Raw genomic sequence first — 26,282 nt, 5'->3', positions numbered from 1 at the left:
GGCACAACTGAGTGGACACCATTCGATAAATTCAGCTGGTTTTCGGTAAAAATTTTAACGGCTGATGAGAGATTTTGGTCTGGTAGTGTCGCCGTAAGGACGGCCCACGGTGCCTGACGGCGATCGGCGCTCCGAGGCGGCAGCGTCTCGCCGTTTCAAGTTGAAAACTTCCACATTTCAGGCTCTGTTGATCCAGGAAGTCGTCAGAGAACAGAGAACTTTCAGAAGAAGTCGGCATGAGGAGTTTATTCGGACATTCCATTGTTAACGGACATTTTGTAATGAAAGAATGTGCTGGCAGAGTCGCATGTCGGGCCGGACCCGACCGCGGGGGGTCGCAACAGGAAAAACACCTCCATTGGAAATCTTAACAGGCAAGTTGGAACATGCCCAAGCTGTTAAACAATTTCTGTTACTCACTTGTTGAAAGCCATCAAAAGCCGCCTGAATTTTACAAATGGTTTTCAACACAGAGGTGTTTTTCCTGTCGCGGCGCACACAGATTCGCCGAGTCGTCACGGAAACAACTCGGCAAATTTGCGCGCACGTCTTTCATTACAAAATGTCCTTAAACAGTGGAATGTCCGCATAAAGTCCTCATGCCGGCCTGTTCTGAATCTTCTCTGTTCTCTCACGACGTCCTGGGTGAATTAAGCCTTAAATTAGAATGTTTTCATCAGCCGTTAAACTTTTCACCGAAAACCAGCTTAATTTCTCGAATAGCGTCCACTCGGATCTCCCTCACAGGTCCAGAAAAAATGTTGATAAAGCAACGCGCGCCGTCTCCAGCGGCTATTCAGACAAAGAGATTCCGACGGAGCACTCCTCACTCAAGGCCTGCCCACAGGCGAATGACGTCACCGACGCGTGAAAAAACTCACGCATGCGCACGAGGGTTCAAGCTTGTCTGACGTAAAAACATATGAATCAAATCCATTTATTTTTTGAAAAAAATAAAATAAAAAGGACCGCTTTTTCATCACAGACCTCGTAAATTGGCCCACATTTTAGTTTATAAAAGTATACTTGTGAGTACACTTTAAATACACAACTAATTGTGAACTAGTTGTGTAGTTAAACTCACAGTCTCCAGAATGGGAACCAGGGCACAGTGGATCAGAAATGTTGTTTTGTGACAGCATAAACACATTATGCACAGATTTAGGTCATTCTATTGTGGATTTAATACAGCAAGTTATTGTTTATAAAGCTGTGTTATTTATTTCTCCTCGAGTGTGATCTCTGGATATTAGGGCTGAAACGATTCATCGAGTAATTCGATATAATTCGATTACAAAAAATGTTCATTTAAAGCTGTAATACATACGCCAGGCCTGTATGTGGCGCTGTAACGCTCCCACAAAAAAATACAGAAAAAGACCATAGCGCTAGTCAACGTAGCAGGCGATGCTACAAGTTTACAAAGCCACACGCTGAGTAAAATAAAACCTTTTAAGAGAAAGGATCGTCTAAAACGGACTTATTGCGCATTTAAAGTGAAGCAGTATGTTTGTATATATTATTAAAAAAAACACGTTTTGCTCCACTGGCCGTTGTACACCTCCGCAGATGAAGCGAAAGGACGCGCACTTTAATTGAGTCAAGTTTAATGGTTAAAAAAAAAAGCTTTAATTCAGATTTGGTAAGAGTTTTTATCAACAGGTAGCTTTTGTGGAAAAGCTGTAATCCACAGCCGTTTTTCAAAGGCTGTGTTATTCGCCAAGTACCCACAGAAAACAAAGAATTTGACTTTGGTTTGAGCTACACTCTGTACATGTATAAATATACACTAAACACTGAATAAATCACAGTAATAAAAAGTACAAATGAAATATGCAATAAGAAGGAAAAAAGAATGCACTGTCCGCAGACTGAAGATTTCACAGACTGCCTGGGCTTATGGTTTGGCAAAGCTCAAACTCTTAATATGAAATAATTAATAACCCGGCAAAACAGAAAGGGAACACCCTAAACTTAAAAATCTGCATGATGGCACAGCAACATTGTGCCACTGCTTAGGGAGAGCCCTGCCACTACTGATATTGTTTAAAAACACAATGGTACTTTTTATCAGATTAATCGATAAAATAATCGATAGAATATTCAATTCCAAAAATATTCGATAGCTGCAGCCCTAGTGGATATGTATCTAATGAAATAAGTTGAACTTTGTGTTTATATTGTTGATAACGTTCGGATTGTGACCTTTGAGTTTGACTGATTAATGTGACTGAAAAAGGGGAGTGGGAATACATAAGTTCCCCCCCCTCTTCGGACTGATTGGACTGGATGAACTGGATATTGGCAGTGCTGGAATGTTAATGTATTCATAATGCCCGAATAAACCATTCATTCATCCATCCATCCATCCATTTTCTTCCACTTTATCCGGAGTCGGGTCGCGGGGGCAGCAGCTCAAGCAAAGCCGCCCAGACCTCCCGATCCACACACACCTCCCCCAGCTCCTCGGGGGAACCCCAAGGTGTTCCCAAGCCAGCCGAGAGATGTAGTCCCTCCAGCGTGTCCTGGGTCTTCCCCAGGGCCTCCTCCAAGTGGGACGTGCCCGGAACACCTCTCCAGCGAGGCGTCCAGGGGGCATCCGGAAAAGATGCCCGAGCCACCTCAACTGACTCCTTTCGACGTGAAGGAGCAGCGACTCTACTCCGAGCTCCTCCCGAGTGACCAAGCTCCTCACCCTATCTCTAAGGGAGCACCCAGCCACCCTGCGGAGGAAACTCATCTCGGCCGCTTGTACTCGCGATCTCGTTCTTTCGGTCATGAGCCAAATCTCATGACCATAGGTGAGGAACGTAGATCGATCGGTAAATCGAGAGCTTTGCCCCCCTACTCAGCTCTCTCTTCACCACGACGGTCCGATACAGCGACCGCATTCATTCAAGTGTAATTTACAAGTGTTTAAAATCTATTTTAAAATTTCTGATTCACTGTGTAGTGCAGCAGATCACTGAAACAATCGTGCAAATGGTGATACAAGCACCAAGGTTGACACAAATATTCCTTAGACATTACTCTTTTGAAAAAACAACTGGCCACTTGAATTTTCAATAGGCGGCCAGGTAGGGGTCAGTTGAAGAATTACATGGGTCAAAATTAAAAATGCTCAAATCATTTTTGAAAACTACACCACATTATTTGTCTGATCGTAAAGAGTCCAAAAAGGTATAGTTTGGATGATCTATGACTGAATGATCAGGAGTTATGGGGTAAAAACAGTAAAAATGGTGAAAAAGGTCAGTTTCAGTTTGTACAGGGGTCAAAAAGTTCCTTCAATTTTGGTAAAAAGTGATGCAAATTATTGGTTGAGCTAATAGGATTAATAAATGGAATAGCTTTGATTGTGTTGAATGTTTGGTCTCCAAAGTAAAGGTCAAACAAGGTCAACATCCATTGGATTCTATGACATGTGACATATGGTACCCCGTAACATGATAACTAAGCATGATACATGGTCCAAACTATTCCTTTTTAAAACCCTGTTAACCAATAATTTGCATATTTTTTCTCCAAAACTGGAGCAACTTTAACTTTTGACCCCTGTACAAACTGAAACTGACCTTTGTCACCATTTTTGCTGTTTTTACCCCATAACTCCTGATCATTCAGTCATAGATCATCCAAACTATACCTTTTTGGACTCTTTACGATCAGACAAATAATGTGGTGTAGTTTTCAAAATGACTTGAGCATTTTTAATTTTGACCCCTGTGTAATTCTTCAATTAACCCCTACCTGGCCGCCTATTGAAAACTCAAGTGGCCAATTGTTTTTTTCAAAAGAGTAATGTCTAAGGAGTATTTGTGCCAACTTTGGTGCTTGCTATCTAAATATTCTCTTAGCTGCTGCACTAGTGCTCCCGACACTGATTCACAGAGCACAGGGAATCAGTGTCCAGGGCACAGTGAATCAACTTAGAATACGATGTTAGAAAAGTATTGGACCTTTTTATTTTTTGCAAAAACCATATTGATTTGAATCACGTGTGATTGCATCAGCCAAGATGGCTTTCAGACGGCTTTCGGTGGCTTTTCAGTCGTGTGACTATCCGAGAAATTGTGGATGACCTGGACATCCCAGAACATGTCCTGTGAGGCTTCATCACGGCGTTGCTTTGCGCCATGTGGAAACGTCCCGAAGCGCGGAATTCCTCCGCACGTCTGTCTCAATGTGCCGAAAAAGTGCTGATGTCCTCGTCTTCCGCAATTTCTGTGTTAGTCAGACGACGTCCGGGATCAACACAGTGTCCAGTTTGGAAATGAACGGCACATTCCACTGTTACAGAAGTTTTTGTCATGGAAAGAGGAGCGGAGGAATTCTGCGCGTTGTGGCGGAGCCGCATGGCGCAAAGCAACGCCATGATGAAGCCTCACAGGACATGTTCTGGCATGTCCAGGTCATCCACAATTTCTCGGATAGTCACATGACTGAAAAGCCACCAAAAGCCGTCTGAAAGCCGTCTGAAAGCCATCTGAAAGCCGTCCTATGAGACCAACATGGATGTGGTTTTGTGCCGCGCCATGAGCAGCTCCGTGGCGCATTCCTCTGCTCCTCTTTCCATGAAAAAAACTCCTGTAACAGTGGAATGTACCGAAAAAGTGCTTATGTCCACGCCTTCTGCCTTTTTTGTGGAAGTCAGACGACGTCCCGGATCAACAAAGCTTCACGTTGGAAATGATCTGGTTGTTTGAGCGGGGTTTCAGTCTGTCGATCGGCGCTCAGAGTGCGCCGCGCTCTCACACGCTGTGGGCGGTCTTTAAACCGGCTGGAGCACTCCTTAATCTGTGTAATCCCCATAAAATCGTTGCTGAAAGCCATCTGAATTTTCCGAATGGTGTCCACCTGGAGGTCTCTCACAGTTTCTGGAAAAATTTGAAGCAGAAAAGCTCCAAATCGTTCAGACATTTTATTCGCAAAAAAAAATCAGACGAGAGAGGTGGACCACTGCTCACACAATGCCTGCTCACAGGCGAATGACGCAACCGACAGGTGTGAAAAAACTCACGCATGCGCACGAAGGTTCAAGCTTGGCTGATGCAATCACACGTGATTCAAATCCATATGTTTTTTGAAAAAAAATAAAAAGGTCCGATACTTTTCTAACAGACCTCGTATAATTAAAAAAAACGCATGATTATAAAGATTTCTTCAAAATTATTAAATTTATGATGACGCATATACAAACTATAATCCAGCAAACCATCTATGTAATGTATGAGGGTCTTATATAATGATATAAGTCCTTTAGAAACTATTAGAAATACAATTGTCATAATTTCTGTTGAAACGTGAAAACAGTTGTTTATATACACAAATTATAGAAAAATGGAAAAATAAACTTCTTCAACAAGTAATATTTGTCATCCACTTGATACTGGGGCTTAGTAAATCACTTTCTAGACTGATTCACTGTGCCGTGATTCACTGTGCCCCGGGTGCATGTGACACACGAGTCATGTTATCAAATAGCTGATAGTCACTGTTTGGATTGAGAAAGTTAGAGAGATCTATCAGAGGGAGGAGATCACATACTCCTTAAGATTGCAGAGAGAACTTTTCACAGAGAGATGGAGGCCCATGGTGGGTTTGTTATATCCATAAGTGTTGCATAGCTTTATTTTTGTTTTTGTGTTCTTAATTCTGCTTCATTTCCATTGTATATTATTATAACATGTACATGTACATAGGTGAATGTCTGTGAATACAGAATACTTTGCATCTCTAATGTACATGGTGTAACATTTTCTAAACTCAATAACAATAAAGTAAAAAAAATAGCTGATAGTCTGGAGAAGACATAACACATGCTCATCAATTGGACGGGGTAGTCTTCTAACTAATAAAAATTTTTTGTGCCACGTTTCCTCTGTTGTGAGAAAAATACAAAGACACTGACATCCACAAAATGTACTTTTGATAGGAAAAAACTGACTTCACTTGCCACTTAGTTTTACCCTTTGACTAGGTTTTACCCTGGACTGGGTTGCTTGACGCAACCCAGTCCAGTTGAAGATTCAAGGTTCTCTACCACTTGCATAATGAGAAAGCTTCAGCTATGACATTTTAGCCATGTGATACATTTCTGTGAGTATGATCGAGTATTGAGGACCCCAGTAGCTATGTTGAGAAAACCAAAGGGACATGCATGTTTTCACCTGGCTGCAGAAGATAGGCTACTTTCAAGAGCTGAGGATGGGACAGTTGTCTGTTGGGTGGTTGCAATCCGGGACCCAAGGCGGTCCTTAGTATGGTAGACATGTCAAGGCACACCGCCAACACATGCTCCCAACATCCACAGGGGCAAACCGTTCTCTTTAATATTTAATGTGTTTACCATGACCATTAGTTTCAAGTGCTGTGAAAACTCTCACAAACTCCTCCTTATGTAATTCACATTTTTGTATAGTTATTCACATTTGTTGGGCTACAGAGTGGAGAAATTGCTCTCTCAGCAAAATCCTGTATGCTGACTGGATTAGCTGAGATATTTTAAATCCCTGACAGAGCAAATCAAATTCTGCCAAATCGTACTGCCATTAACCATCTGATGGAAATATCTATGACTTGATGTAAGTGTCTCTAACTAAACTATGAGTTACTGCAACATAATGCTCTGGATGACAAAATGTGTCCAACAAAATGCACATTTTGAAGAAAGCACATACTCATTTTTGTCATGGACAGTCTTAAAATACAAGGTCTGTTAGAAAAGTATCCGACCTTTTTATTTTTTTCAAAAACCATATGGATTTGAATCACGTGTGATTGCATCAGCCAAGCTTGAACCTTCATGCGCATGCGTGAGTTTTTTCACGCCTGTCGGTTGCGTCATTCGCCTGTGAGCAGGCTTTGTGTGAGCAGTAGTCCACCCCTCTCGTCTGATTTTTATTGCGAATAAATGTCTGAACGATTTGGAGCTTTGCTGCATCCAATTTTTTCCAGAAACTGTGAGAGACCTCCAGGTGGACACCATTCGGAAAATTCAGATGGCTTTCAGGGACGATTTTATGGGGATTACACAGATTAAGGAGTGCTCCAGCCGGTTTAAAGACCGCCCACAGCTGCTGAGAGCGCGCCGCGCTCCGAGTGCCGATCAACAGGCTGAATCAACCAGATCATTTCCAACGTGAAGGCTTTGTTGATCTGGGGCGTCGTCTGACTTACACAAAAATGGCAGGACACGTGGACATCAGTACTTTTTCGGCACATTCCACTGAAAAAGTGCTGATGTCCAGGTCTTCCGCAATTCCTGTGCTAGTCAGAGGACGTCCCGGATAAAACACAGCATCCAGTTTGGAAATGAACGGCACATTCCACTGTTACAGGAGTTTTTGTCATGGAAAGAGGAGCGGAGGAATTCCGCGCGTCGCGGCGGTGCCGCATGGCGCAAAGCAATGCCATGATGAAGCCTCACAGGACATGTTCTGGCATGTCCAGGCTCATCCACAATTTTTCAGATAATCACACGACTGAAAAACCACCGAAAGCCATCTCAAAGCCATCTCAAAGCCGTCCTGTGAGACCAACACAGAGGTGGTTTTGTGCCGCGCCATGAGCGGCTCCGTGGCGCATCCCTCTGCTTCTCTTTCCATGAAAAAAACTCCTGTAACAGTGGACTGTGCCGAAAAAGTACTGATGTCCACGTCTCCTGCCATTTTTGTGTAAGTCAGACGACGTCCCGGATCAACAAAGCCTTCACGTTGGAAATGATCTGGTTGTTTCAGCCTGTCGATCGGCGCTCGGAGTGCGGCGTGCTCTCAGCAGTTGTGGGCGGTCTTTAAACCGGCTGGAGCACTCCTTAATCTGTGTAATCCCCATAAAATCGTCCCTGAAAGCCATCTGAATTTTCCGAATGGTGTCCACCTGGAGGTCTCTCACAATTTCTGGAAAAAATTGATGCAGCAAAGCTCCAAATCGTTCAGACATTTATTCGCAATAAAAATCTGACGAGAGGGATGGACCACTGCTCATACAAAGCCTGCTCACAGGTGAATGACGCAACCGACAGGCGTGAAAAAACTCACGCATGCGCACGAAAGTTCAAGCTTGGCTGATGCAATCACACGTGATTCAAATCCATATGGTTTTTGAAAAAAATAAAAAGGTCGGATACTTTTCTAACAGACCTCGTACACCACAACCTCACTTTCACAACAAGCTTTTACATCAGCTGCCATGTGTGGAACACCGGTGTTTAACCAGACCTTGTATGCAACAGGGCTTGGTATTTCTTTGTCTGACCTTGATTCTCTGTGAGTGGCCAGATGATAGCTGAAGAAGAAGAAGAAAAAAAATACATAGGGCTGTTTGCAGTCACTGACCTGTACGTTTCTGAGTCAATACCAACTGTGGGATAGAATATCAATGACTTTTGCATTAATAGTCACATTGGTGTGCAAAAAAAGAAGAGGTTTTGCACTTTCAAAGTTTTGATATTTGTAGATCCCTACGATTTGACAGTTTTTGTTTCCAGCAGCTTTTTTTTTTTTTTGCTTGTTTATCTGTCAGGCTGTCAGAGGGACTGCATCCAGGCGTTTTGAGCCAAACTCCAAAAAAAAAAAAAAAATCTTTGCAGAATGATCAGTCTTTCAGAATCGAGGAACCCATTTAATTTTAGCATTGATCAGGATTAAGATGTGGATTCTGGACCATTTTATAACAGAGAAGGTGGCTTTCCAGGCTGCTATTCATCGTACACATACAAGATCCAGGATGATCCTGGGGGATCAAAATCCTTGTCACACATATCTAGTTCATTCGGTTCTTCCATCTCAAGTGAGAACTGGGTAAGATTATGCCAACCCAATCTCACGCCTTTTCATGATGGCATCATGAAAAGTAAATTCATCTATGGTACGTGATACTGCCATGAAAAGCGCCACATTTTCGTGTCGGGACCACAAATGAATTTAGTGATGGGAGCACGAAATGTGGGGTGATACGGGGGGTCTGTGAGGGCTATGGTTAGAGGAAGGTGTAGGGTCAGAAGTAGTAAAATAAAAAAATCTGCGTCATGAAAATGTGACATTTCGTGATGGGAGCACGTAAAAAAGCATGAGACTGGGCTGATTATGCACACCCATGCAGTTTCAGCTTGAGTTTACCTTCTTTTTTGTTTTATTCTACTGACAAAAGCTAAGTTACTTTTTTTTCCTAACAGGGCTTTGTTTGGAGCCTGATGTCGGGTCACGTGATACTGATGTCATGACTATACAGTGTATAGAAACATCATGCAGGTAAATGTGCACTGTATGATGCACATCATAAAAAAGACATGATGCACTTTACAGTGGTCCTGAAGTGCTCCAAAAAAAGGGCTAAGAAGGTGCAGGTTTTCATGGCGAGCTTTGACTCCATCAGCTGATTTCAGTGATTAACACCAATGTGGGTAGTAGGAAGAAATCCATTAGTGAAAAGAATTGCTGACGATAAACCTGCACCCTCACGGCACTTACTGGAACCAGCTGGGGACCACTTGCCTAAAGCATGAAAAGACCACAAGGGCAGCCTGCAGATGGATCAATGTGCAGAGTGAACTCCATCACAGTTTCCTAAGACATCTTTAGCCTTTTGCCTAAATACATATCCTGCCATGTGTCCAAAATAGGCCACATTAAATATGGTGCAAATAAGAGTCGTAAGAGTCAAGTTGCTTCTGTCCTCTGGACCAACAGGCAAGATATAAGACACAGTGCAACTCTTACTCAGCATGAGAATAAGCATTCATGTACTGTGCAAAGGCTCTAAACACAAAATGTGCCTAAGGTTTTTGAAAATAATTCTAAATTCAGAATATTTCTAAATAGGTCAAATGTGTTACCACTTTTCACCTTTACAATTATATACACTACGTACACTCAACAAAAATATAAAGGCAACACTTTTGGTTTTGCTCCCATTTTGTATGAGATGAACTCAAAGATCTAAAACTTTTTCCACATACACAATATCACCATTTCCCTCAAATACTGTTCACAAACCAGTCTAAATCTGTGATAGTGAGCACTTCTCCTTTGCTGAGATAATCCATCCCACCTCACAGGTGTGCTATATCAAGATGCTGATTAGACACCATGATTAGTGCACAGGTGTGCCTTAGACTGTCCACAATAAAAGGCCACTCTGAAAGGAGCAGTTTTATCACACAGCACAATGCCACAGATGTCGCAAGATTTGAGGGAGCATGCAATTGGCATGCTGACAGCAGGAATGTCAACTAGAGCTGTTGCTCGTGTATTGAATGTTCATTTCTCTACCATAAGCCGTCTCCAAAGGCATTTCAGAGAATTTGGCAGTACATCCAACCAGCCTCACAACCACAGACCACGTGTAACCACACCAGCCCAGGACCTCCACATCCAGCATGTTCACCTTCAAGATTGTCTGAGACCAGCCACTTGGACAGCTGCTGAAACAATCGGTTTGCATAACCAAAGAATTTCTGCACAAACTGTCAGAAACCGTCTCAGGGAAGCTCATCTGTATGCTCGTCGTCCTCATCGGGGTCTCGACCTGACTCCAGTTTGTCGTCGTAACCGACTTGAGTGGGCAAATGCTCACATTCGCTGGCGTTTGGTACGCTGGAGAGGTGTTCTCTTCACGGATGAATCCCGGTTCACACTGTCCAGGGCAGATGTCAGACAGCGTGTGTGGCGTCGTGTGGGTGAGCGGTTTTCTGATGTCAATGTTGTGGATCGAGTGGCCCATGGTGGCGGTGGGGTTATGGTATGGGCAGGCGTCTGTTATGGACGAAGAACACAGGTGCATTTTATTGATGGCATTTTGAATGCACAGAGATACCGTGACGAGATCCTGAGGCCCATTGTTGTGCCATACATCCAAGAACATCACCTCATGTTGCAGCAGGATAATGCACGGCCCCATGTTGCAAGGATCTGTACACAATTCTTGGAAGCTGAAAATGTCCCAGTTCTTGCATGGCCGGCATACTCACCGGACATGTCACCCATTGAGCATGTTTGGGATGCTCTGGACCGGCGTATACGACAGCGTGTACCAGTTCCTGCCAATATCCAGCAACTTCGCACAGCCATTGAAGAGGAGTGGACCAACATTCCACAGGCCACAATTGACAACCTGATCAACTCTATACGAAGGAGATGTGTTGCACTGCATGAGGCAAATGGTGGTCACACCAGATACTGACTGGTATCCCCCCCCCAATAAAACAAAACTGCACCTTTCAGAGTGGCCTTTTATTGTGGACAGTCTAAGGCACACCTGTGCACTAATCATGGTGTCTAATCAGCATCTTGGTATGGCACACCTGTGAGGTGGGATGGATTATCTCAGCAAAGGAGAAGTGCTCACTATCACAGATTTAGACTGGTTTGTGAACAGTATTTGAGGGAAATGGTGATATTGTGTAAGTGGAAAAAGTTTTAGATCTTTGAATTCATCTCATACAAAATGGGAGCAAAACCAAAAGTGTTGCGTTTATATTTTTGTTGAGTGTAATTATTTAAGGGGTCTCCTGTGATATACAAAAAAAAAATTATTGAGTGGCTGTCGCTTTTATACTGTAGTACATGATTAAAAGTATTTTCAATCAGGACTTCACAATATGTAACTGCAACTCCAAGGGATTTACTTTCAGTCATGCATGGGTCAAGCAGTGAATATCGGTGGTTGCTGCTAATTTTCAACATTGTAATGACTTTTTGTCAATGAATTTGTCCAATTATATGACTGAATGGCGACAAAAAGTGAAAAGACTGCAAATCTTGCTCAATATTTTTTCATGTAATATCAGCAAAACTTTTATATATACAACCCCTGGCAAAAATTATGGAATCACTGGCCTCAGAGGATGTTCATTCAGTTGTTTAATTTTGTAGAAAAAAAGCAGATCACAGACATGACACAAAACTAAAGTCATTTCAAATGGCAACTTTCTGGCTTTAAGAAACACTATAAGAAATCAAGAAAAAAAGATTGTGGCATCATCATCCCCAAACATCCTTTCAATTGTCCAAAATATCAACATAAACTTGTGCATTTATTGATGATGTAATGACAGCCATCTCCCCAGTGCCTTTACCTGACATGCAGCCCCATATCATCAATGACTGTGGAAATTTACATGTTCTCTTCAGGCAGTCATCTTTATAAATCTCATTGGAAAGGCACCAAACAAAAGTTCCAGCATCATCACCTTGCCCAATGCAGATTCGAGATTCATCACTGAATATGACTTTCATCCAGTCATCCACAGTCCACAATTGCTTTTCCTTAGCCCATTGTAACCTTGTTTTTTTGTGTTTAGGTGTTAATGATGCCTTTCGTTTAGCTTTTCTGTATGTAAATACCATTTCCTTTAGGCGGTTTCTTACAGTTCGGTCACAGACGTTGACTCCAGTTTCCTCCCATTCGTTCCTCATTTGTTGTGTTGTACATTTTTCGATTTTTGAGACATATTGCTTTAAGTTTTCTGTCTTGACGCTTGGATGTCTTCCTTGGTCTACCAGTATGTTTGCCTTTAACAACCTTCCCATGTTGTTTGTATTTGGTCCAGAGTTTAGACACAGCTGACTGTGAACAACCAACATCTTTTGCAACATTGCGTGATGATTTACTCTCTTTTAAGAGTTTGATAATCCTCTCCTTTGTTTCAATTGACATCTCTCGTGTTGAAGCCATGATTCATGTCAGTCCACTTGGTGCAACAGCTCTCCAAGGTGTGTTCACTCCTTTTTAGATGCAGACTAACGAGCAGATCTGATATGATGCAGGTGTTAGTTTTGGGGATGAAAATTTACAGGGTGATTCCATAATTGTTTCCTCTGCTTGGTCTAAAAAAGTAACCGTTACTGACTGCCACAATCTTTTTTTCTTGATTTCTTATAGTGTTTCTTAAAGCCAGAAAGTTGCCATTTGAAATGACTTTAGTTTTGTGTCATGTCTGTGATCTGCTTTTTTTCTACAAAATTAAACAACTGAATGAACATCCTCCGAGGCCGGTGATTCCATAATTTTTGCCAGGGGTTGTATATTTTTTATGCACATAAAGCATTTCACAGGCTTTTTACAACTAAACTATGCTATGTCTTTTTTTTTTTTTTTTTTTTTTTTTTTTTTTGAATGTTGTTCGAAGCTAGTAATCAGCCAATTATATAGTGGAAAAATAATGAATATACACATGGAAAGATGGTGAAGAGAATCTACTGAAGTTCAAACCAACAATCAGAATGGGGAAAATATCTCTGGTGCCAGGTTTCTGATGTCTGATCTGCCACTGAGCTGCAAACCACCACGTCTGGGTTATTCTGTGGTACTGGGGCAGAGCACCTTCAGGTTAGTGGAGTCGCCATTCTTCTGGAATTGCCAAAAATCTTTGCTACCATTTGGCAGATAGAAATCATCTCAATCCTCTCTGGGAAAGTGGGATTGCAACAACTGCAAGGGTATTACACTGCTCTCTGTGCTGGACAAAGTATTGGCAAAGGGCCACTCTTAATGCCATTCAGTGCCAGCTGCTTGCTGCTCAGTGACCAGAGTGGTCTGCTTTCACAAGAAGTCAGCCTTCGACCTCATCCCAGCTCTGTAAGTCCTCACTGATCACATTTTATTTTCACTTTTTTTTTTTTTTTACTGTGAAATTATTTAGTGTTTAGTGTAAATTTATACATGTTCGTACAGAGAGACAGTACAGTTCAAAATCCTTGTCTGTTCAGCAGGACAATGACCCTAAGCACACAGCCAAGATATCAAAGGAGTGGCTTCAGGACAACTCTGTGAATGTTCTTGAGTGGCCCAGCTAGAGCCCAGACCTGAATCCAATTGAACATCTGTGCACCGACGCTTCCCATCCAACCTGAGGGAGCTTCAGAGGTGCTGCAAAGAGGAATGGACAAAACTGCCCAAAGATAGGTGTGCCAAGCTTGTGGCATCATATTCAAGAACACTTCACGCTGTAATTGCTGCCAAAGGTGCATCAATAAAGTATTGAGCAAAGGGTGTGAATACTTATGTACAACCCCAATTCCAAAGAAGTTGGGACGTTGTGCAAAATGTAAGTAAAAACAGAATACAATGATTTACAAATCCTCTTCAACCTATGGTCAATTGAATACACCACAAAGACAAGATATTTAATGTTCAAACTGATAAACTTTATTGTTTTTGTGCAAATATTTGCTCATTTTGAAATGGATACTTCATTGGAATTGTGGTTGTGTGTATATATATATTATACAAATAATGGATGGTAAGGAGTCCAAATATGGTTAGGCTACGCCTCGTCCAATATAACTTTTCTGAATCCAATATTTCTCTATGTTGGACGACTTGCCATCCATCACTTTTTATGTTCTCCACCCCCCTCCCAAATTAAGCAAACAACAAAGAGTCAAGTAAATGAGATCAATTTATTTTGTTGTGAACAGCATATGATTGATTCTGATGCGATGAATGCTTCTAAAACGTCAGTAGCGTGCTTGTCTACCTTCTTAGTGTTTTTGGCATCCTTGGAGTTCAATATTTCCACCAGTTCCTGTGAACTCAGCAAACCTCGCTGGCAGACGATTTTCTGCTGTTGTTGATATGTTTGTTGCCATTTTTCAACCAGCGTCTGTCAGCTAGTTCCTGACCTTCGTATGCCGCGCTCTGATTTGCTAGCTGTTGGCAGTAAGCTCTAACGCTATTGGTCAGTGGGAACTGATCCAATATAACTTTTGGTCCTAGCCTTTTTGGATCCTTTTGGATGCAACATAACTTTTTGGCGCCAAGCATGCCAAAATACAGGTAAATGATGGACAGAAAGGCTAATCTGTGATTGGCTATTGCAATATGAGTGGAGAACATATACGAGGTCTGTCCATAAAGTAACGGTCCTTTTTATTTTTTTCAAAACTATATGGATTTCATTCATATGTTTTTACGTCAGACATGCTTGAACCCTCGTGCGCATGCGTGAGTTTTTCCACGCCTGTCGGTGACGTCATTCACCTGTGAGCACGCCTTGGGAAGGAGTGGTCCCGCCCCTTCGTCGGATTTTCATTGTCTGGAAATGGCGGAATGAAAAGGACTTTTTTCAGAAGCTGTTAGAGACTGGCACCTGGAAACCATTCGAAAAATTTATCTGGCTTTCGGTGAAAATTTTACGGGCTTCACAGAAAATAAGGACTTTAACTACAGCTTTAAGGACCCCTTTAAGGACGGTCGGTGCGCCGTGCTCCGAGCTGCGACGACAAGGCATAAACCACTGGATCATTTCTAAACGGATGGCTCTGTGGATACGAGACCATCGTGTGTTCTTTCTCTGGTTATCACAAGAGCTGGACATCAGCCATTTTCCGGCAGATTTCACTTTTAACAGAGATTTTGTCATGGAAAGCCGCGCGGAGGCTTCGCGCGTCACGACCGATTCGCTTTGGAAGCGAGACAAAGGAACACCTCCATTTCGGAGTGTTAGAGGACAAGTTTGGACATGCCTATCTCGGCTTTCAGTGCTTACCAGTCGAGTGGGTATAAGAGAAATTGTGGAGAGCTGGACATGTCCCAACTTGTCCTCTGCGCAGCACAGAGGTCGAGAATATATACCAACAAAGTCACTGGTTGTCTTTATATACCAGACGCACCCAGCGCTCGCTTCTTTTCTACATTCTCGCATTCTTAGAGGTTGAGAACGCATTTAGCTGCGATTGCCGCTCTCGCTTGTAGCCTCGCAACCCACCTTCGGTTGGAGCTACGTGCACTGCACACGTCCTCCAGAGGCTGCGAGACACGGCTTCACCATTTTTTGTATTCTTTGATGCCTGTCGTGGGTACACCTTCCTTAATGCCGGGTGCGCGCCTTTGCCGCTGCCCTGCTGGGTATTTTCCTCTGTGCACATTAGCTGTGTTGTTTCGATGAAAGCTGGCTATTTGTTTAGTTGTGTCACTAACCGCGTTAACTACGTGGTAGTGTGTGTATCAGAACCAGTATAGTGTACTGTGTTGGGCTTGCCGTGAGTGTTTTCCACTTCTTGAAGTACTTCGTCTGCACTGCCACCATTTGCTAAGTTTAACAGCTCCGCTAGCAGCTAGTGTTGTCGTCGTTGCTCTAAGTGACTTAGCACTTGGGCTGTGAGTTTTTCGGCTGTGTGCATCGTGTTATTACTGTGGCTGTGAGTGTTTCACGCTCCGGGCCTTGTATTAGCTTTTACACTGTGAGTGTTTCACGCTCCGTGCCTCGTGCCGAGTCTGCGGCTGTGAGTGTTTCACGCTCCGTGCCTCATGTCGAGTCTGCGGCTGTGAGTGCTTCACGCTCCGGGCCTCGTATTAGCTTTTACACTGAGTGTTTCACGCTCCGTGCCTCGTGCCGAGTCTGCGGCTGTGAGTGCTTCACGCTCCGTGCCTCGTGTCGAGTCGACGGCTGTGAGTGCTTCACGCTCCGTGCCTCGTGTCGAGTCGACGGCTGTGAGTGCTTCACGCTCCGTGCCTCGTGTCAAGTCGACGGCTGTGAGTGCTTCACGCGTCGTGCCTCGTGTTACTATTTACACTGCGTGTGATTCACGCTTTGTCTTTCCATTTGTAACCATCAGGGCTTGCGTTAGCCATCTGCACACAGTCCACAATGTTGACAGGGCCTTTGTTGCATGGCTGTAGTACCTGTTTGGCTCCCTTGAGCCCAGATGATGGACATATGTTTTGCCCCTCGTGTCTTGGGATCGGACACCTGAGGGAAGCCCTGACTGGTGATGCCTGCCTTAATTGTGCCAGCATGCCACTGGCAGAGAGATCTGCTAGACTTGCGGCATTGGAAAGTGGAATATCTAGTGCGACTTTGGCCTCCAGCCCCAGGAAGGAACCTAAGTGAAGTAAATGCCCACATGTAGGAGCCCCTTCTGCTAAGAAGGTTACTCATGACAATGCATTGGCTGAAAAGGTCGAAACGTTGACTTCTGAGTTTGCTCAGATTAAGTCCTTGCTTCTGAATCTACAGCCTAGGGATGCAGTGACAGTTCCTGTTGTCTCTAATGAGGCTGATCAGACCAATGTAGTTACTCAGCAGGAGGAAGATGTCGTGTCTATTGCTGCAACTGATTCCTTGTACATGACTAGTGATATAAACTGTGTGGAGGATGAGAGGGGTCTTTCTCCAAGCCATTCATTAGTGGGCTCTCATACCTCTGAGGCAGAGTCCATGCCGCAAACCGGACCTGGACTATCCTTTGTCAAGCAAGCTGTTCAGTTGGCTTTATCCAGGCTTGGGGTCGACAATCCCCCTGCGGAAACCACCGCTTCAAGTGCCTTTTTCAAAGTCACTCAAAAGCCTGAGTTCAACGTTCCAGTTTCACAACCATATATCGAGGAGCTCCACCGATGTTGGGCGGACCCCAAATCATTGACCTGTTTCATCACCTGGTTGTGGCTCCAGCTGATGCTGCTCGGCCGGATGTCCGCTGCCCACGTCCTCAGTGTAGGGTCACTGATGACCTCCTCACCAAAAGCTATGACATAGCTGCTCGCATCGGTCGCCTAGGCAACTCACTGTCCCATTTAGCCCTTGCCCTCTGAAAGTCTTTGAGGGAGGCAGAGGTTGATGATGCTACGCAAAGTCTTAGTGATGCCTCACTCCAAACCTTTGCTTATATGTCCAGAGAGCTTGGCAGACTGATGTCAACCCTTACCATCACTAGACGTCAGGTGTGGCTTGCGCAGTCCCCCCTGTCCGAATCCTGCAGAGGCACACTCCGTTCGCTGCCGGTAATTCCAGGCCAAGTATTTGGACCTGCGGCCCAACAAACTTTGGAGCGTGCTGTTGAGGCTAGTAAATCTCAGCAACAGTTTGTTGACCTACACCAGTCTTCCAGACCTCAGCCAGTCAGACGTGCTACAGCTTTTCACTCTACATCCAGGCTTCCGCCAACTCCCAGAGCTGCACGTGCTTTTGCAGTTGAGGGCCAGCTCTCCCAGCACCCTGCCTTTCGTGAGCCTACGGGCAGACCCCCGAGAACTGAACGGTTTCACAGAGCTTCCAGTAATCGCGCCCAGAGGTCCTCAGGGATGCGAGGCAGAGGTGGTCGGGTCTGACTGCCAATGTTTGGACCCCAGCCGTTTTTCATGAAATCAACTCAGCCACTGGGAGGCTCAAGTTCAAGACCCATGGGTCATTTCAACCTTGTTCGAAGGTTACAGAATTCAGTTCAGATGTCGTCCTCCAAAGTTCAATGGGGTGAGGATGACTGTTGTTTCCGACTCGGTGAAGTCTGCTGCCCTACAACGGGAGATTTTGGAACTCCTGGAGAAGGGGGCCATAGAGCCAGTTCACACACAGTTCAGACCAGCTCAGGGGGTTCTATTCAATTTACTTCCTTGTTCCAAAGAAGGATGGCGGCTTTCGTCCTATCCTTGATCTCCGACGTCTGAATCGTTATATCAAAGTGCTGCAGTTTCACATGCTCCGCACAGTAGACGTCCTTCAAACTATCACACCAGGAGACTGGTTCACAAGTGTCGACTTAAAAGATGCCTATTTCCATGTGACAGTGGCGCCTCATCCCAGGCAGTTTCTCCGCTTTGCTTTCGAAAGTCAGGCATACCAGTTCAGGGTGCTTCCTTTCGGCCTCTCTCTCGCCCCTCGTACATTTACCAGATGCATGGCTGCAGCACTAGCCCCACTGCAAGCTCTTGGATTAAGAATCCTACCCTACTTAGATAATTGGCTTGTCTGCGCTCCGACTCAGGAGCAGGCGCACAACGACACAGCTCTTCTGCTGAACCATGTCTCTCATTTAGGACTCACAGTGAACTTTGCAAAGAGTTCTCTTGTTCCCAGTCAACAAACGAACTTCATCGGCATTGCCATCAACTCCCTGACTATGACTGCATCGCCATCCCCGCAGAGAGTGGACGATGTAATTCGTCTCGTCTCACACATTCAATGGGCTGTGACGCTGCCTTTTGGTTTGCTGCTCCGGTTGATGGGCAAATTGACTGCAATGTCGCTAGTGGTACCTTTGGGACTTCTGTTCTTACATCCCCTACAGAATTGGATCAACAACCTAGGCCTCAACTCAAAGTTGCATCAGCACAGGCTTGTACGACTCTCCAACCAGTGCCTTCTGCACCTCAAACCCTGGGGGAACGTGGACTTCATCTGCAAGGGTGTCCCTATAGGCTCTGTTCCTTCTCGCCGAGAGGTGGTTGTTACAGATGCATCACTCAAAGGTTGGGGGGCCGTGTGGAATCACAGGATGGTGAGGGGTGTCTGGAGTCCTCAGGAGAGACTCCAACACATAAACGTGCTGGAGCTTCGCGCTGTGCGACTGGCTCTCAAGCATTTCCTCCCGGCCCTGAGAGGAAGACATGTTCTTGTCCGGTCAGACAACACGTCAACAGTCTATCACATAAACCATCAGGGGGGCACCAAGTCCAATCACTCATTGGCAGAAACTCAGAAGTTTCTCTTATGGGCGTTGCCTCGCCTTCAAAGTGTCAGAGCAGTTCATCTGCCCGGTGTACAGAACAGTGCAGCGGATTTACTCTCCAGACAGAAACCACCACCGGGAGAGTGGAGACTGAACCCAATTGTGGTCCAAATGATCTGGCAAAAATATGGTGCAGCGGAAGTGGACCTTTTTGCTTCAAGCACCTTGACACATTGCCCACGATGGTACTCCCTCTTGGAACCAGACAGCCCGCTGGGGCAGGATGCATTGGCTCACCCGTGGCCGGATTGCCTCCTTTATGCCTTCCCTCCTCTCCCGCTGCTGATGTTGACACTGCACAGGATAGATCAGAGCAGCCACAGGGTGCTGCTGGTTGCTCCATTCTGGCCTGGGAGGATTTGGTTTCCCATGATTTACAAACTCCTCGAGGGAGAACCTTGGGCTCTCCCGGAGAGGAAGGATTTGTTGTCACAGCTACAGGGGAGGATTTGGCATCCTCACCCAGAACGCCTTCAACTGTATGTGTGGCCGTTGAGGGGCCAGACTCCTTGTTAAGTTCTTGTGACCAGGCTGTTGTTCAGACTATCCTTAATTCACGTGCTGCTTCTACCAGGGCTTTGTATGACAACAGATGGAAGCTGTTTGCGCGGTGGTGTGAGAAACAAAAGTTAGACCCGGAGCATTGCCCTGTGCCTATTCTCCTCAAATATTTACAAGAACTCAAGAACTGCTGGAGAAAGGACTTTCTGTCGCGACCTTGAAGGTTTATGTTGCTGCAATCTCTGCCCGGCACGTCTACGTTGATGGCCTGTCAGTGGGTTCACACCTCTTAGTGTGTCGTTTTTGAAAGGTGCTCTACGTTTGCGGCCTCCAAGGCTTGCACGCGTACCTTCATGGGACCTTCCTCTAGTCCTGGAGGGTTTAAGCTTATCCCCTTTCGAACCAGTTGAAAGTGCTGATCTTAAATGGGGGTCAGTGAAGACTGCCTTTCTACTTGCACTGTCTTCGGCTAAGCGGGTGGGAGAGCTCCATGCCCTATCAGTCGCTGGGGACTGTTTGCGATGGAATTCTGACGGATCTGGGGTTACGCTGTGGCCTAATCCGTCCTTTTTACCCAAGAGAATTTCAACTTTTCATGTTAACCAGCCAGTTTCCTTGGCTGTGTATGTCCCGCATTCTGATCCAGGATTATCCGTTTCAGGTTCCCTGTGTCCTGTCCGAATGTTGAAGCAGTACATTAGTGCGACTGCCGGGATCCGGAAAACGGATGCCCTGTTTGTGTGTTACGGTGATCACAAAAGAGACTGTGCTGTCTCAAAGCAGCGACTCTCGCATTGGGTCGTGGATGCCATTTTACAAGTATACAGGTCCAGAGGTCTTCAGCCTCCTAAGGTTACGTGCCATTCCACCAGAGGGGTGTCCACCTCCTGGGCTGCACTGAGGTGTCCTTTTGAGTGATATTTGTGCTGCTGCTACGTGGGCTTCATCCTGTACCTTCGCCCGCTATTACAGACTGAAGGTGGCTGCTCCTCCTGCGGTGACTTTGGCGTTGTTGTCTGCCTCCACTCCCCACTGCTGATGCGAGGTGAGTGTCACTCCTCGTGACCTTGTTGGTATTAAGTCATCCAGGCGGTCAGGAGGAATGAAATAGAACAAGAGTTACGAATGTAACTACGGTTCTATGAATTCCAGATGACCGCCAGAGTTGCTTGTCACTCAGAGTCTTGCGAGTTCATTCCGAAAAGAAGCGAGCGCTGGGTGCGTGTGGTATATAAAGACAACCAGTGACGTCACCCAGGTCACATTCAATGGCGTGACTTTGTTGGTATATATTCTCGACCTCTGTGCTTCGCACATGTAGTTATCCAGGTGCTAAAGCACCGCCCTCTGGCGGTCATCGGGAATTCATAGGACCGTAGTTACATTCGTAACTCTCGTTCTGTGTCCAAAGTGCAACAATGAAAACAACCAAAATAAAACTCTCATGTTTAGAAATGCTGTGTTTAAAAGTCCTTGCTCTGTTTTGAAGCACTTGGGGAAACGTTTTGAATAAAACGCTGCTCATAGATTACAAAAACAGAACCGGGAAGTCTAAACCATGACGTGAATCGAATGGTGACTTTTGTGTACTGTGACACCACTAACATATTTATATGTATGTTTGTACAACACACTGCATTTAAAAAAATCAGAGGAGTTAACACCTAGCTTTTCCACAGCCTCTGCAAGCTTTGTTATGTCACAGGATCTAGTGGGATCAGTGTCCACCTTGTCTGGTTAGGCCACACAGTCTAGAATGAGACACTGAGCTGGTATTTCTGCCAACAGAATAACTTTTGAGTGGCGTGATATTACCTGACTCGTAACGAATGAATCTCTCTTCCCTTAATTTCACACCTTTTCTTGCAGGGTGTTTTTATATCAATCACACCATATTACGTCAATAAGTCATCCCTCATTAGATCAGGATATTAAGTTGTTAAATAAAATTGATGCTGGCATTACCTGGGTAAAGATGCAGAGTTTCATTGTTGCAGAAGTCAGTGAAGCAACAGTTCCTCTTGGAGACATTACGGGAGCTGGCACAGAAGACTTGGCCCTTTAGATCCGAAGGCGACAGGCAAGATTTGACTGCTTTCTCCTTCCCGTTAATCAACATCACAGAGTTCCAGCAGGCCCCATCTGCTGCCGTCTCGCAGGTGTGGTTGATGCACAGCTGGCACACACACCTCAGACCTACAACACATAATTGAAATCAAAATGGGTTTTCTCCACAGATACCCAGTTTATTCATTCATACAAGAATTTGTGATGGGGAAAGAACTGGTTATATAAATGGTATCATTCACTGCAAACACTTCAGTAGCCAGTGGTGTTTAACTCTTCTGAAGCAGCGGGATTCTGTTATGTAAGGACATTTATGCTCTTAAGTGCCTGGAGGAACCAGACTAATGCTGCTTGGATTAACACCCAGATAATCTTGTGTTTTTCTGGGAGCTGCTGTCTTTATTTATTTCACCAGACTGATTCGCTACACTGTTCGCTTGTTGGAAAATATGAAACAAGAAATCAAAAGTGCTGAGAGAGAGTAGTATGACAACACAACCACATTTCAAAAGATCAGGGCTTTTAAACTGTAAAGTTCACTATCAGTGCAACATCTGAACCCATTTCTATACTGGTTGGCTGATAATACTGGCCGATATGAGCCTTTCAAGAACATATTGGTATCGGTGTCATTTTTGCCGATATGAAAATTTTTATTATGCCGAATAAACAATGCAGAAAAACACTTTGGCTGTTGAAAATTGTGTTATTACATAGTTTGTACAGCAGAGAGTGGTCCAATGGCATTGCTTACAATGCTGTCAAGCACAGTTGGGACCCCTGCCTCACATTAACTACAAGAGACAGAGGCAGACCAGCTGCAATTTATTTTCAATCACTGTGGGCCTTTTACAGTGACAAGAAAGCTGTAGTCGCTATGCTGCCAGCTGGGCAAAAATAGGCCAAAATAGTCAAGAAGCCTATTTTATGGAACTGCTGAGTGATGCAACACAGGTCAAGGGTTTCACAAAGAAATGTTAGGAATCTGCCCTTTTTTAATGTATATACTGGCAAATATATTGGTATAATAAATTTTTTACTCCTTAATATCGGTATTGGCCCCTAAAAAATCCATTTCGGTCAGACTCTGACTGTAACCAAAATAAAGATGCTTCTTCCCATTCATAACCTCAGTATACCTGTTCAACCCATTTCTCACAAAAACAAATTTGGAATAAAAGGTACAAAAAAGGACAGACTGGCGTCCTGACCAGGGTGTACCCCGCCTCACGCCCTATGACTGCTGGGATAGGCTCCAGCCCCCCGCTACCCTTAATCGGAGTAAGCAGTTGAAGATGAGTGAGTGAGCGAGTGAGATACAAAAATGTAATGCACAAAAATTTGTACATCTTCATATTTCTTTTTTTCAGCAGAATTCATAGATATCCTACGTGTTCCTCCGCTGGGAGGCAGGGATGATGTCACCAACAAGACGGCTGATCATCCAAGCACAAATAAATAAATAAATGGAATAAGATGTCTTATTATTATTCTTATTCTAACCTTGAACCTAATGTTAACCATTAATCTGAAACATCTGGCACATGTATGTGGATATTCATAGGAATATGCAACAAATATCGCACTTTTGTCTAATATACAAAACACGTCATGAGAAAAACAAAAGTATGTTGACCTGCCAAATTCGATCAAAACTGGATTCAGTGTTCTTAAGATATCTGAAGCTGGCTGTAAACAATATGATGATGTGATATGAAGGCACCAGCATCATAGAGAAATGCACTCCATACTGTGTATGGTGTAACTGCATAGCGATTGTCAGTGTTGGTGAGATCAGACTACAACTCAGTAGTATGAGCATATTCAAAAAATCCTGAGACATGACTGGTGCCATATTACAATCTCAAATCAGAAAAGGCTAGCATGGCATTGAAAGTGCAAATACTTGACTCCTAGTTCATTGCAGATGGTATGAATCCAAGATATTTCATGTTTTGTGTGGTCAACTTCATTTCACTCAATATACATCCATTCCTGCATTTCAGGCCTGCAACACATTCCAAAAACGTTGGGTTAGGGGCAACTTAGAGCAAGTCATTTCAAACAGGTGATGTCAACGGATGATTGTAATTTCGTACAAACAGCAACCACAAAAGGCTGAATCTTCGAGCAGCAAAGATGGGAAGAGGATCTCCAGGTTGCCAACACATTTGTGAGAAGATTATTGAAATGTTTAAAAACAATGACCCTCAAAGAAAGGTTGGAAGGGATTGACATATTTCTCCCCCTATAGCGCACAGTATCTTTAAACAAATCAAGGACTTTCGAAGAGTTTCTGTGCATAAAGGGCAAGGACAAAGGTGAAACACACATGATCTCCAATTCCTCAGATGACACTGCATCAAGAACTGTCATACATCAATACCTGATATTACCACATGGGCAAGGGATTTCTTTTAAAATTCTTTGTCAAGCACTACAATATGGAATTACATTGACAAATGCCACTTAAAGCTTTACTGTGTAAAAAAGAAGCCTTATATTAACCTTGTCCAGAAGCTGCCTTGTCTTCTCTGGGCTCTGAGGCATCTGGGTTGGACCATCACACAGTGGAAATGTGAACTATGGTCAAACAAATCAGTATTAAAGATCTTTTTTGGAAGAAATGGATGCCTTGTGCTCTGGGCCAAAGATGAAAAGGCCCATTCAGATTGTTATAAGCAACAAGTCCAAAAGCAGAATCTGTGGTGTTGTATCATTCTCCTCTGCAAAGGTAATTTATACTTCTGTAATGGCAGCATTAGTACAGAAATGTGCATTGATATTTTAGGGTAGAGGTCTCAAACCGATTCCAGAAATGGTTGAGAGGGTGCAGGTTTTCTTTGCAACCAGCCACTCCAGCAGGTGATTTCACTGATTGACATCACTTAGAGCAGACGGAATCAATTCATCAGTGAAATCACCTGCTGGAGCGGCTGGTTGCAAAGAAAACCTGCACCCTCTCGACCATTTCTGGAATCGGTTTGAGACCTCTGTTTTAGAGCAATATATGCTGTCCCCAACAGAGAATGTGTGGAGAAATGAAAAAAAATGTACAACAATGACCCCATACTGTTGCACACCTTTAGACATATTTACAGGAATAACAGGACAAAATAACATATGACTCACTTCATCACTTGGCAAACGAAACTTAATGCCAAAACATCTCAAGTGTTGTGAGAAGGAATGGCAATATTACAAAGTAGTAAATGTTTAAGCATCCCAACTTTTTTTGGAATGTGTTGCTGAGCTGAAATGCAAGAATTAACAAATTAAATTAAACTGACCCCATAAACATGAAATATCTTGGGTTCATACCATCTACAATGTAATAGAAGTCCCAAATTTTTCAGTCAATCTGCACTGTATGAGTCAGGCATTATCAGTTCCACTAATCAACAGTGGCATGTTTTTCTGACAGTCCTTTTTGTAAAACCTCATGCATCATGACAATAAACTGTTTTTAGCAACAAGGAAAATAGCTGCATTGATGCTGACATCCTATGTGGGGCTATTTTCTTTGTTTTTGCTTTTTGACAAAGCAAAAATTTATCCGGAATTGACAAGGGAATCAATAAAGAATCAGATCAATAAGCAGAACAGATAATACTTTAGCAATTGCAATTCCTATGAAGAACAAAATTATGTTATCCATACATACACACATGCTGTAGTTCTGAAAGAAAAGAAAAATCTACACAGAGATCAAGCACCAAGGAATAAACCCTGGGGCACACCACAATGTTGTTGTTCAACCCTTATTATATAACACAGCAATCATCAAAATCTTCCTCCAGACATGAAGAAAAAAATTGATGGTTACTTGTGCAATATACACTCAGTGTTGCTCAGCATTAAAGAGGATAATCAGCTGTGACCGTGAGAAACATGACAGATTGTGTGTGATTCTTCTGGCTACTGCTGTTTCACTCAGGATCACCAGTGCAGCTCAGATATGGATTTGATGGTTGGTTTGGCACAAGTTTTAACCAAGAGGCAAATCCAGAGAGATGGTGAGGTTGGTAGAGGACTTCTTGCTGTGAGACAAGAATATACCACTATGTCACATTGACCACAGACATGCACATAGTCACCAGAGAAAATTATATTTTCAGACATCTCAGGGGCAATTTCAGTACTCCAATTCTGAAACATTGGAAATGGAAAACCGTCATTAAATGTTCCTGTGCTCCAGCAGAAAGAGCTGCTTAGTAACCACTTTCTCAAGAATCATGAGTATTCAAAAAGAAAATAAATCTGTTA

The 26,282-nt window shown here is 43.8% G+C and overlaps 1 protein-coding gene across 1 annotated transcript in view; it reads right to left on the bottom strand.

Moving 5' to 3' along the window:
- Window positions 1-26,282, bottom strand: part of LOC117524883 (activin receptor type-1C) — a 67,890-nt gene that overhangs the window by 16,827 nt on the left and 24,781 nt on the right. The window contains exon 2 of the mRNA XM_034186701.1: window positions 21,915-22,145. Coding sequence (XP_034042592.1) covers window positions 21,915-22,145 — 231 coding nt within the window. The remainder of the gene's footprint in view (window positions 1-21,914; window positions 22,146-26,282) is intronic.

The sequence above is a fragment of the Thalassophryne amazonica genome, chromosome 14, assembly GCF_902500255.1.
Source record: "Thalassophryne amazonica chromosome 14, fThaAma1.1, whole genome shotgun sequence".
Lineage (NCBI taxonomy): Eukaryota > Metazoa > Chordata > Actinopteri > Batrachoidiformes > Batrachoididae > Thalassophryne > Thalassophryne amazonica.
This window is presented reverse-complemented; position numbering and strand designations above follow the sequence as displayed.